Below are 13,409 nucleotides of genomic sequence, written 5' to 3'. Positions count from 1 at the left end.
TTGTCCTATTGCTTACACTTAGTTAGTCTATTCACCCTGGCTACAGGTTCTTATTCACTCATAAGATCCTGTCCCAATACCTGCTGGGACTCTCAGCCAAGACTTTATCCCATTTTGAACTCAGCCCCACTTCACTCTTTCTGTCTAGATTTCCCAGCCAACAGTGAAGCTTCACTGTTAATGCTCAGCATTAAAGGGACAGCTGTGACCCTAGGGGACACACTGGAAAGGAATTCTTCCCTCAGGTACCAGCATCCTTCAGCCTCGATGCAGGTTTTGTGTTCCAGTACCCTCTGAGCATGAGTACCATACCTGCTTGAACCTGGGGAGGGCCATTTGCCCTGTTATCAACCTTTCCCAAGCTCCCAGAAGATCAGTGTTGGGGAATCTTCCCTAGCACTTAGGAAAGGAGTCAAAGGGCTGACAGTCTTAGAGGGCACTGTGCCTGAGCCTGAGTGTGGATTCCAGCTAAAGAGTTGGCTGTTCTGGCCTTTGGGCTCAGAACATTTTGTGTGAGCATCTTTCCTCTAATTTGAAAGGTATTTGTATCACAGCCTGCTACTCACCGCACTGAGGGACACCAGGTAACGAGGCCTTTTACTTTGAAAGGGGAAGTGGAACCAGGACTTGGGCAGGGTGAGTTCCTGGGGAATCGGAGCAGTAAGCATGGGACCAATTTCAACTACCTTCCCAAGAATCACCTCTGCCCATGCCTTTCACTGTGCTTTGCTGGATAGATTGAAAACTCTGTTGGTAGAATTAACAATGTCAGAAGGAATATTTCTGTGTAGGGATTTCTATTTAATAGTGAAGTGATGGGGAACCAGCCCATTCTGGCTGCCTCTACTGCTGGAGCTTGGAGATTGAATGACATGCCCAGCATCCTGAGCCCAACCTTAAGGGAAAGGAGGAGCCTCTGTGACATGACTAGACAAGACAAAGACTAGGGAAGATGGAACATATAGAACCCACCCAACTCTAGCGGACCCTGAGGACAAAGGTGGCAGCTATTGTCACAGGGCATGGTGAAGCAAGTGCTCTATAATGTGGAGTGAACAGATAAATGGAAAATGTGGCCTTAAAAGCTCCTTTTCTGGTTTTTTTGAGTGTGTGTATGTAGGAGGCTTACCTTTTTTGTCTTTCTTCTCTTCCTCTTCACCACCAGCCCCAAGCAGGGTAAATATGATGCCAGTTTGAGAGTTGACACCCACAGCAGTCACCACCATCCGTCCTGAGCCTTCCATCACATGAGTTCCTGAGGAAGGTATAACCTGGTTACTATCACATGAAGACTCCTTCACAAATGAACAGAAGGAACAGGTATCCATCAGCTTGTAGTACCTTGCTCACTGAGATAATGAATGACACTTTCAGTTAGAGATGGGCTTGAGACATTATTACAAGATTGCTCTCAGTTATCTGTTCTACAGAAGATACAGGCCCAGGACCTCCTATGGTGGCCTTGACAGTCACTTTCTACTTGCCTCTATCCCTCACTTCTTCTCCCATTATTCTTATAGGCCAAGCAGGTGACATTTTCTTCTTGTGGATAATATTTAGAATCAAGCCTCATTCTGCAACCAAGAAGAAATGAGAACTAAGGCCTAAAGAGTACTGCTGAGGACTGGCTCACCTTCCCTCCTAATGGAGAATTCAGGGGTCTGTGAACCGAGATGAGAAAACCTCAAATCATACAATGCTTTCATGAACCTCAAAGTGAAATTCAGTGTTTTCTCCCCATTATAAATGTATATAGCAAATGGAACCTATCACCAATATCTGCATAATTGTAGATACATTATAGACTCCAGGTTCTTTTCTTATGATTTACAGCTCTGGTGGATGTTGACTGTCATCCTTCTGACAGTAGATCAGTATTTACCTTCCCACTGGATCTTGTCTTGTGTGCTACTATAGAAACACAGACATGATTGTGCACACACTTTAAAACTACTTTGTTTCAATATAACTGGTTTCTGTAAGCCATCCTGTGCATTGTGTTTTATGACCTTCCAAGTTTCATGCTGAGGAGGTACGTATCCAGGCCATGTGCATTCAAGGCTAATGCTCTTCTGCAGAGTGCTTTCTTCAGTCATTTTTGAGACAGGTTCTCATGTATCCCAGCCTGGCCTTGAACTTGCTATGCCACTGAAGATGACCTTACGTTACTGATCCCCATGCCTTAGCCTTTCCAATGCTGGGTTACAAATGTATTCCAACAAGTCTGATTTATGTGATGCTAGGGATGGAACCAGTGTATGCTAGGCAAGCACCCTACCAGTTGAGCCATATCTGAGCCTTTTGACATATTTGAATTTTGAGACACCATCTCACTAAGTTGCCTAAGCTTGGCCTTGAACTCACTCTGGCCTAGGCAGTTTTTGAACTGTGATTCCCCTGCCTTAGCCACCTCAGTAGCTGTAACTGCAGGCCTGCACTACCATATCCAGATCATCTTTTTAGAATGTCAAGTTTCTCAAAATGGGTTCCAGAGAGCCCTAGGATTCTTAGGGGTCTGGGAGGGCAGCTACTGAGTGAAGTGGTTCTGCATTTACTCATCTTTGTTATTTATTCACTTATTTTATGTTATTTATTTTCGTTTCATGTGTATACATGTTTTACCTGCATATATCTCTGTACCAAATGTGTACAGTACCTAAAGGGGCCAGAAGAGAGCATTGGATCTCATGGAACTGGAGTTACAGAAGGTTGTGAACTATCTGGTGGGTACTGGGAACTGAACTTGTGTCCTTTACAAGAGCAGCAAGTGGTCTTATCTGCTGGCCCACCTCTTTGGGGCTTTTGAATCACTAAGTCTTATTCTTTTGGAAGGCAGGCCTCTACTGTGCAGGCTCAGAGCAGCTGTCTTAGATACCACCGAGAACTTATGGGAGACAAATGAAGTGTTTGGATGGTAGAAGAGATGGGAGGGTCAGAAGTTCAAGAACACCCTCAGTTAAAGGATAGCCTTAGCTATATGTTAAGTTTGAGGGCAGCCTGGGCTACATGAGACCCTGTCTTAAGAAACAATAAGACAAAGCAAAGGTGGGAAAAGGTGCTCTTTATTCCTTTCTTTCACTGGACTATCCACCTTCAGGAGATGGCGGTGCTGACACATGCTGAGACATCATGAATCCTGGGAACCCTAAACAAACTGGAATCTGAAAGCCATAAGGTCCACAAGCTTCTGAATCCAGAGAGAGAGAAAGCAGAGCAGGGCTGCCAGGGAGTACCAGGGGGTACCCAAGAAGCTGGAGTTTCATGAGATCAGTCTGAGCTTTGTCTGGGGAACGTGAAGCATCTCTGGAGGTGGAGGGTATCTATGTTACAGGAAGGTGCTAAGTATCACTGAATCTGACAGTGGCTGCCTGGGAAGCAGACGGCCATACTCATCCAACTCCTATCCACAGGGAAGTGCAGGACCTCTGCCTTCCACCCCTCAGCCATCTGTGGCACATCTGAGTAGCCATGTCTGCTCTATGAGACTATCCAGCAGGGTTAAGCTGATCTCAGTGTTCTGGGCACCAACTCTGCTCATGTGCTGGGAGGAGGGGATTGACAGGCTCACGAGAGACATAAGAAAACGGAAGCTCCAGCAAAGCTTTGGAACACCTACTAGGCAAACAAAGGAAATATTTGGAATACCTACTGGCTCCTGGAACCGTGCCATACTCCCATCTTTTAAGCAGTAATGTCAGTTCTCACACCAGGGGGAAACTGAGGCTGGAAGGGTGAGGTAGGTTGCCTCAGGCCCCACACTGGTAAAAAGCAATGGTGAGCTTTAAAACTCTTGTCTTTACAGCCTAGGATCTTGGATACAGCCCACTTCTCCCACGGAGAAAGGCCTCAAAAGCTAGCACTTAAAATCTGACTGAGGGGAGGCTGCCTGGAGATAGCTGTGCTAGTCCGTGGGTCCAGAGGCCACAGGAAGGCCATTTTCCTCTGCCTAGCAGAGGAGGTATGGAAAAAGATGTGGGGGCCAATTTCCACCCACGAGAAGCAGGCCTCAAATCACCTTCTAATCTAATCACTCCCATCACCCTCTGGGGGCTGACAGCTCCTATAACCTCTGCAGGTAGAGAGGGGACAGAGAAGGGGGCAGGACAAAGGGCTCACCAGGTCTGGGAACCCCCCAGGGGCTTCTCAGGCCTACCACTAGATACAAGCAGGGGCTTGGAGTCGGGGCACAGCTCCTGTTTTACAAATGTCACACTGACAATGTCCCACAATTCAGATTCTTCCAAGGCAGTGGTTCTCAACTTTCCTGATGCTGTGCCCTTCGAGTTACAATAGCCAACAACCATAACATTTCCTTGTTACTTTATAACTGTCATTTTGCTACTTTTATGAATCATAATGTAAATTTCTGACACTCAGAACCCAGTGAAAAGGTCATTTGACTTCCAAAGGGGTTATGACCCACAGGTTGAGAACTATTGTCCCAAGGGCTTGACCGGCTCTCTGAGGCCCCAGTGGTGCAATCAGAACCCAGGATTGGATCCCGGCCTTCTTGTGTTCCTTGTCTTCTGACCTCTGGCACTTGACTGCTGACTCTGGGGCACGTGAAGCCTTTTTCAGACGTCTGGGATGGTCTTATGGGTAAGCAAACTAACCCAAGCTAGTGTTCATATTCCAGAGTCTGTTGAATGTCACCCGCCTCTCAGGGACCTGCTGCAGGGGGATTGCTGGGTAAACGCCATGACTGGTGCCTCTCTAAGCATCAATAGAATGACTGCAGCCTTGCTCTGGTGTCTGAAACCCATGGTGCCACAGATCTGGACTTTTGGGATTTCTTAGTCCTTCTCTCTGTCCATTCTGATGTGCCATGGTTTGGTGTTTGTTCATCTATCCATCCTGGGGTCAGCTATATAAATGCCTACAACTTGGTCTAGTGCCTTTGAATATGAGATTTTTCCAGATTCCTTCCCTTGTTCTGGGGATGAACCTGGGGTTTGGTGAATGCTAAGTCAGAACTCACTTTCTCTCTCTTTCCTCGGTTTTGCTGTGCTTTAAGCTGAGTGCAGTCCTGTGGTCTCCACAACAGTCAGTGACACAAGCTTCTAGGGACAAACACCTAGAATGTGACTTGTCTTTGGCTTCTTTGACTTCAGATGTGTCATGTGCCAGCAGGGAGTTTTGAAACTGGGACTTGGAGGAAGGTCCATGGATATCCTAAAACTAGTTAGTGCTTATGGCTCCCTGAAAGGTCAGCAGATGGGAAAGATGACAAGGGTTCCTGGCAAGGATAGCGAGTTCAAAGCATCTAGTCACAGCAGCAACCCCAGATCCACCCAGAGGAGCTAGGGTGGAAGAGGGGCAGCCTTGAGAGGTGGCAGGGGTGGGTCAGGACATGGAAATGAAGGAAAAGTCCTTGCTTCCCCATAATCCATTGAAGTGGAACAACCAACCCATTTTACGCATGAGCAAATAGAGGCTCAGGGAAGATAAAGAGTTGTCTGGGGGTCCCCAGCCAAAGAGGATTAGAACCCAGCCTTGCCTCCATCAGGTATAAGGAAGGACATCCGCAGGGGTCCTCAGTTTGTTCTGCTGACCCTGGCTTCTACTTTGTGATTTCACTGACACTCTATGAGCCTTACAGGTAAACTGAGGCTCAGAGAAGGCAGTTAATACTTCTGAGGACACACAGTGATTGCACTCCAGAGCTCAGGGCCATTCATCCCTGCTGCCTGCTCCTCATACATTCTGCACAGCTTCTCCCCCATCACTCTGCAGGACTCAGGGCTAAAGTCAGTGGCAGTGGCCTCAGGTTCAGAGCTCCCTACCTGAACTTGATTGGCTAGAGAACTGGCTCAGAAGTCTGTCTGTGGTAGGAAGGGTCCCTCAGTGAGAAAGCAGTTAGATTAGGCCTGGGAGGAACATCCTCAGGTCTAGTCTTTACTTTGATGAATGCTGACGGTTTGCACGGTGCAAAACTCACCAACGGTGCAAAACAGTGCCCAGTGTGCTAACAGAGTGGTTGTGGAGGGCACCAGTAGTCCTGAGGACTTCTGGTGAGATGGATCCTAAGCAGATGGTAGCAGTTAACCAGGCAAAGAGGTCACAAGATGAGTGTTGGGAGGAGGGTTGCCTGTCCCCGGTGACTGGAGAACACAAATCCTGTAGTGAGGATTCTGATTACAGTCCAGAATCCATGCATCTTCCTCTCTTACCCCTTGCTCCTGTGCGGTTCCTACCTTTAGGCCTTTGCACTTGCTTTCCTTCCTGCTCAGTGAGCACTTCCCCAGGAGTGACAAGTCTGGCTCCCTCCCATTGCCTCCAGTGTCACTGGCCTGGTGCATAGTGGGTGTCCAGAAAGACTGTCACTTGCAGGAAACCAAGCCACTAGAAGCTGCTTGCTGGAGTAGGACACCTTGTAATGTTTGTAGTAATAGTGCCAGGCCTGGCCATGGCTCTGTGCATGACAGGTATAATGTGAGCCTGCTTGAGAAAGGAGTGGTGTGCTCCCCATGGTGTGTGTGTGTGTGTGTGTGTGTGTGTGTGTGTGTGTGTGTGTTTGTGTGTAGGGGCTGGCTGCAGGGGCACTGTGGGCTGCAGCTTACCTGACAGCAACATAGGGTCCTTATCCACAGACTTGCGCACCTGGTCAGACTCCCCTGTGAGCGAGCTTTCATCGATCTTGAGGTCATTGCCCTGGATGAAGAGGCCATCAGCAGGAAGGAGGTCACCTGGTTGGAGGAGGATGGGGTTCAGTGGAGTCGGTTGGACAGAGAAGCTGTGGCATCCAGGGGGAGGTACCTACTAGGTTCCAGCATACAGACCCAAGATGGTGTCTGCAATCAATGGACAGATAAAGTGACATCCTTGGGGCTTGATGAAGAGCCATCCTGGCTCATTCAAGTATGTCCTCCATATTGTATATCCTTTGACCTGTCTCTGGGGCCAGCGTGCTCTGTGGTTCATTTTCCTATAGTCTTTTCACTTGGAGAAGATCTTTCACAACACAGCAGGCTATTTTGGGTGGACTGTGGACACTCCAATCAAGTGTGTCACTAGTACTTTGAGGAAGCCCACTCTAATCTCCCCAGTCTGTGACTACTGACCCAGGACATCTCTTACTTAAACCTCCTTTGGAGGTAGCTTACTTGCTTTTTCAGTAGCAATCTGACAGGCCTGGATACTCACCTACCTATTTCGACTCTTGCTGACTTCCACCAGCCTGGGAAGATCTATTTGAAGTCAATTCAGGGATGGGAAATGGATTTTATCTTATCAACCCACCCTGAGTATTGGTGAAGCCACGCTGGAAGCCTTCTGAGGCTGTTTTCTGAATAAGAGCAATGATTGATTAGTCATGCCTGCTGCAGGTAGAGGCTAGAGTACAGTGGCATGTGTGTTATGAATCCGACATTTCGGATTTAACTGGATGTGGGAAGCGTAAGTCTTCTCTGGGACCCTAAGGGTCTCAGAATATATCCTGCCACAACGTAAGCTTTTAGGGTCCCCACATATTCCCTGGATTAGGCTCTTTGTATTTGCCTGTCCTGTTCCACCTCTATGCGGACTCCAGTTCTAGAATCATAGACGTACACTTACCGTATTTGATCTGGGCAATGTCTCCAACCACAATCTCGGCCACAGGGATCTGGACCACCTGGCCAGCCCGGACTACGGTGAACTTCTGCTCCTGCTCAATTCGGCTCTGCAGGCCCCGGAACTGTTTCTCCTTACTCCAATCATTGAAGGCTGTGACGAGGACCACACAGATGACTGACAGCAGGATGGCAGCCCCCTCGATCCAGCCTGCTTCTGCTTCACCTTCATCTTCTGCCCCACCCTGGGCCGTGGCACATCCTGTAGAGAGACAAGGAAGCACTGTGTTCCCAGGCCAGCAGACAAGAGCTGGTACTTAGCTCTGCTAAGTAATCCCTGATAATCAGATGATGGTGGTACATTTGATCAGGTGCCTCTGTGCCATGCTCTGGGCAGAGGGTTTCTCCTGGTCACTTTAACAGGGCACTTGTGTATTCCCATCTTCCACAGATGGGAATGTTAAGGCTTCTCAGAGGGGTCTACTACCTTCTCAAGCTAGGAAGGGCAGGTGGAAATGGAGAACACCATCCCAGGCAGCATGCCGTCAAAGACATTGAAGGCCATACCCACCCTGCCTCCATCCTAGCTGTGAGATGAGCTTCAGTTTTCTCATGAGACAGGACTTCATGTAGCCCAGGCTGGCCTCGAACTGCCTATGTAACAGATGATCTTGGAATCCTGATCTTCCTGCCTCCACTCTGAGTGCGGAGATTACACCATGCCTGCCTTTGTGCAATACCGTGAGAGCGGGGGAGGGGCATTGCTAATAACACCTCCAAGGGCTTGGGGACAGGGAAGTGGCAACTCCTGGGCATACCTAGCAGGTAGCAGGTTCTCCCCAACTCAGGCCACAGCAAGGACAATGGGACTCAAGACGCAGGTTGCTACCTGACTCCCAGTAACCTCGTACTCCACACTTGGCACTACTGAATCCCCAGTATGGGTCTACAACTCTCAAGGTTGGTCAGCCCGTGGGGAGGTGAGAAAAAGAAAGATACCAATATTCCCACCATGGAGACCCTGACCAAAGGTCTGCAATGCCAGGGCATGCAGAGCCTGTGGATCCCCAGCTTCTCCCTGCTCCCAACAGGGGTCCCAAGAGCAAGAGGCATCTGACATTTTCTCAATACAGAATCTGAGGCTCTGAGTGGCCAGGGTTCACACCCTGGGTGAGAGCTGAGTGATCTCCTCATGTATCCCAGGAGCAGTGTCTGACTATCACGTTTGGACAACTCAGAAGGGTGCCTTCCACAGGGCTTGGCTTGCAGGTACTGGGCAAGCCTCAATCCCCCAGCTGGCCAAAGACAGGAAAGAGGCTTAGAGACTGACAGTGCTCCAGCTGGAGTCACACAGCAGATCTAGAGTTTGAATTCTGGAACCTGAACTTAAACTTGTCCCGCCCTGAACCTTTGAGCCTCTGAGCCCATGGCAGGCAATCTGACCAAATGGGCATCCAATCTGATTCCAAGGAATTGAGAACAGCAGTTTCAAGAGATCTCAACAGAAGCTTCTGGAAACCCAGGGGTCAGAAGCATCAAGACAGGAAGTTCAGGCAATGCATGGGAAGATAAGGGATCACCGTGGTCCAGCAACACATGCTGTTGGAAGATCTCAGGTCTCCGGCTGAGGCAGTATTCCTTGAAGGCCGGTAAATACCTGAAGGGTTTTTGGGGTTGTTTGTCCTCTTGAAAAATGTGAACCATCTCAGTAATGGTAAAACTGTTCAACCAGACCACTGTTTGTGGTAACAGCTGTTACAATGGTGCCACTGAGCCAGCCCTGAGTTCAAATCTCAACTGCACACTGCTATGTAGGTATTTCACCAGTGCCTCCATTTTCAGCTGAATGGGGTGATCACAGTTGGACCCCTCCTCAGGTGGTCACATGGTGAAGAGGGCCCTCCTTGTGAAGTGCCTACCATTGGGTTCCCAGGGGCTCAAGCCCTGAGTCCATGGCACAGAACTGGAAACACCTGGAATTTAGTTACCTGAGCTAAGGGAACTAAGGGACTATGATCCTGTGTTACTCTGAATGACACCCATAGAGATACAACCCCTACCACAAGGATAGGAAGAGCATGGAACCTTGGAGACCGACTCCTAGTGCTGTGAACTCCCGGTGTCAGAGACTTCAGCCTGAAACTACCAGAGAGGAGACACTGCATCTGTACTGAGCATGCCCAGGCCTCTCTTGTCATTACTCCATAAGTAACGTGACCTAACAGCTGTTCACACAGCCATCACACTGGGTGTCATCAGAGAGACTTTCTAGTACACAGAAGGTTACAAATAATACCCACAGGAGGTTCCAGCAGGAACCAAGGATGACTGTATACACTCTGACACAGGAAGATGGGGAAGGGAGGACTTGAATCCAGAGCCTAATACTTCATTTTGTAGGATGTAGGTTGTCCCTGCTTCTTGACACAAGCTCCATAAAGGACATGCCTGTCTTTCCTGGTATGCTTCTTCAGAGTCTCCATGGGAGCTGGCTGTTATTGGAAGATGGGGACACTTAGAGTAAAATCAGTATATCGTTCTGAGATTCTGGACTCAGAAAGACCAGGATTCAAAGTCCAGGGCCTGCTATGCAACCCTAGGTAAGTGACTGACTTGGCCTTTCAGAGCTCCCTACGAACACCTAGCTGGAGGCTGGTAAGTGCTGGAACTTTTCTCTTTGCCTGAGTGTTCCACAGACCCTTCTGCGGACCTTGCTGTCCCAAGACCTGTGTCCCTTCTGCAGTCCAGGCAGGATTTGGTGCACCTGGACTTGAGCCCATGTCCCCTTTCCTTGCGTGACACTTGACTGTAATATGGGCCCAGGCATGAGTTTCTCATATCAGCTTGTCCACACTGAGGGTAACCTAAGGTTTTGTTTGGAACTATAGCCCATGTATCGGAGGACAGTTCTGTGCAACCATCCTCTCCTCCCAGGCAGGCCTAGTACCTTCCCTTGTCCAGTGGAATGCAGGCCACATATCAGCCAGCATAAAGGCCTTCCAGCTGAGACGCTGGCTCTTGGGTAACGCAGCAGGTGGATTCCCATTATGGGGCTACGTGAAGGCTGCTTAGGAAGTTGGTGGAAAGTCTTCCTCCTCTCCTTGGGGACTAGGCTGTGAGGAACCTGTCCTGCCCACCTTTCTTCCATTGCTTTCCTAGTGAGACACAGTGTAGCCAGCTGCCTTCCAGCCAACGTGTGGTCAGACCAGGAGCAGTGAGGTGCAGTAGGGGTAGAGCCAGGGCAACTTGGGTCACACTCTAGGCACCAAGCCATGGTCTTTGGGCCCTGGACTTGTGTACCTCAGAGGTGGTCATGGCAGCAGCCATCTGTCTGGAGCCATGGGGGAGTGGGAGTCTCTCTCTTTGGCATATCCCAGACCACCATGTCATGTTCTACCTTGACCTCTGCCAGCTGCTCCTCAACTCACTCTGCTCAGCAGGGCCATAGGAGGCCACTGATGCGGGTGACTCAGGTCCAGCTCCCTCTGTAGAGCTGGATTTTTTGCCAGAGCCACAGATTCAGTTCTTGTTGGGGGACCTTAGCATATCCTCCATGGCTCAGGCTCTAGCATTTAGCTCCTCCTGGGTCTAATGGAGCTTTCACCCCTCACCAGTGATAACTTCCCTTTGCAACAGATGGGACCATTACAGAAAACCACAGCCAATCAAAACCCAGAGCTGTGGTGCCTAGTGGATGCCTAGTCCTAGTGGATCCTATAAAAAACATCCTAAGGGTCAGGAAACATTTAGGAAGAAGGGGGTTGGGGGGGAACCCACGAGAGTCAGAGGGTCAGGGATTGTGCTGTGAGATTGTGTCCCATCAGAAGCTACACCCATGAAGTCTTATCAACATGACCGCCCAACCATGGGCTGAAGGAGGCTGACCCCAGTGAACTTGCCAAACTACATAGGGCAAAGCCCACAAGACCCCTTGGCCTTACACAAAGAATTATAGACAATGGAGTGAAACAGGGAGCCACCAATTAGTCATCCGGTGACAGATGGTCAGCCCTGAGAACATGCGTACGGTTAACATTATATGGACTCAGCAGGTTATATTTAGGAGTATATACGTCTATGCAAATACACATACACACATAATAGCAATAGATGAGGAGACCATGAATTTGAAGGAGAGATGGGAGGAGTATGTGAGAGGGTTTGGGGAAAGGAAAAGGAAAAGAGAAAGGTGATGTGATTAAATTATAGTCTCAAAATAAACAAGCAAATAAAATAAACACAGCGTCTGTCTCCAGGGTTATTGTGTGGATTAAGTGAGGAGGATATGGGTTTATGCCACAACAGCTCCCAATTGAGGTAGCTACAGAAACTGTAGGGCCTGACTGTTATGTTAGCCTGACTGTGTGCATCTGCAGTCTTCCACTTAGCTGAAACCATGAGAAAGGCTGTCCACAGTTCCTCCCTCTTACTTTCCTATGGGAAGTCCATCCCAGGATCCATGGTCAGAAAATCTTTCCTCTCTGCTTGTTGATAACTTATGAGAAGCATCCATTTTCCCTTTCTACCCTGGATGCTAGGAAGCTCAAATCAAACTTAAATCCGAGTCACGATAGTGATTATAACTGGTTTTTATTTGCCTTCCCTCCTACCGTGTATGGAAAGAGCTCGTCTGGTGCAGGGCTTGAGTTGCCCTGTAGCGTGGCGGGAGCATTTGCCTGGTAAGACTGTGGTGCGGCTCAAGCCCCTCACTAGATGCGCCACCTTGCTCTTGGACTTGGGAGTCCTTGTGGGACAGGAGACTGTCTCTTTATAAATTATGTAGTCTATGATACTTTTTGAGAATAGAATGTAGATACTGAGTGACCCAGAGCAACTTAACGTCCTCTCCATACCTCAGTTTTCTCATCCTTAAAGTAGGCATGATCCCTGAGTTGGGGATACTGGAAGTGCCCAATGAGTGCTCACCATAGCTATTACTGCTGTTGGTCTAGCTTTGCACTCATAGGTGGGCTGACTAGGCCTTGCGCATGTGTTTGTCTGTGTGGCCTGAGCCCTGACAAGCTTGGTCCCTCTTGTAGTGCTGTGGGCACTGTGTGCACATAGACCCCTGCACACACTGTGTGCCATCAGGAGTTCCAGGGAACTTACCTTCATTGCTCTCTCCGGGTGGGTGGTAGAAGGACAGTCCCAGGGAGATGATGGCCGCGATCTCCAGGATGATGAGCGTCACGTCCTGTAGTGCTTCCCACACCAGCTGCAGGAAGGTTTTTGGTTTCTTTGGAGGTATGAAGTTTTGCCCGAAAATCTGTTTCCTCTTTTCCAGGTCTGGAGCGGTGCCTGGCAAACCTGTGGACAGAGGGCAGACAAGTTGGGCTGGGGCCAGGTGAGATGCATGCCCATCCCTGAGAGCAGAGGAGGGAGCAGGCAAACACGGCAGGAACCTTCCAGGCATTTGTCCTAGATCCCAGTGTTCCAAGTAACGCATGTCCTGAAGGAGGCCCTGCTAAATGAATGAAAGAACTCAAAACCAGACTTCCAGACTCAAGGGGACATTTCATTCCTGTGAATGTGCATGGCAAAGAACATCACACACCTGACTCAGGACAGCATAGCCCAGTCAAGCCCAACTCGCTACAGCTCAGTCATATCACACAAGGCCTCCTTTGTACTCAGGTGTTGAACATCTGCTATAATTTATTAAGTGTTGGGCTAAAGGTGACCACCAGAATGTCTGTCATCCAGTCACAAGGCTGAAAGATTCTTAGCCCAGACCTGAGTTTTCACACACCTCCTAACCATGGCAGAGCTTGGAATGCCATTGAATTTCTCATAATGAGCCTCCTCTGGGCTTTGAATCCAGCTTGACCCTTAGGTTTTCCTTCTGCTACAGTGATTGTG

General features: G+C 49.0%; 1 protein-coding gene across 9 annotated transcripts in view; it reads right to left on the bottom strand.

Annotated features, from left to right (window-relative positions):
- The window catches only part of Atp2b2 (ATPase plasma membrane Ca2+ transporting 2), a 310,592-nt gene that overhangs the window by 61,807 nt on the left and 235,376 nt on the right, over positions 1–13,409 (bottom strand). For all 9 annotated transcript variants that reach the window (XM_032905907.1, XM_032905902.1, XM_032905905.1 and 6 more), the window contains 4 exons: positions 12,660–12,857; positions 7,555–7,812; positions 6,561–6,686; positions 1,130–1,255 (listed from right to left, as the gene is read on the bottom strand). In XM_032905907.1, coding sequence (XP_032761798.1) covers positions 1,130–1,255; positions 6,561–6,686; positions 7,555–7,812; positions 12,660–12,857 — 708 coding nt within the window. The remainder of the gene's footprint in view (positions 1–1,129; positions 1,256–6,560; positions 6,687–7,554; positions 7,813–12,659; positions 12,858–13,409) is intronic.

Source organism: Rattus rattus, chromosome 6 (assembly GCF_011064425.1).
Source record: "Rattus rattus isolate New Zealand chromosome 6, Rrattus_CSIRO_v1, whole genome shotgun sequence".
Classification (NCBI taxonomy): domain Eukaryota; kingdom Metazoa; phylum Chordata; class Mammalia; order Rodentia; family Muridae; genus Rattus; species Rattus rattus.
The sequence above is the reverse complement of the archived record's forward strand: the minus strand, read 5'-3'. Positions and strand labels throughout refer to the sequence as shown.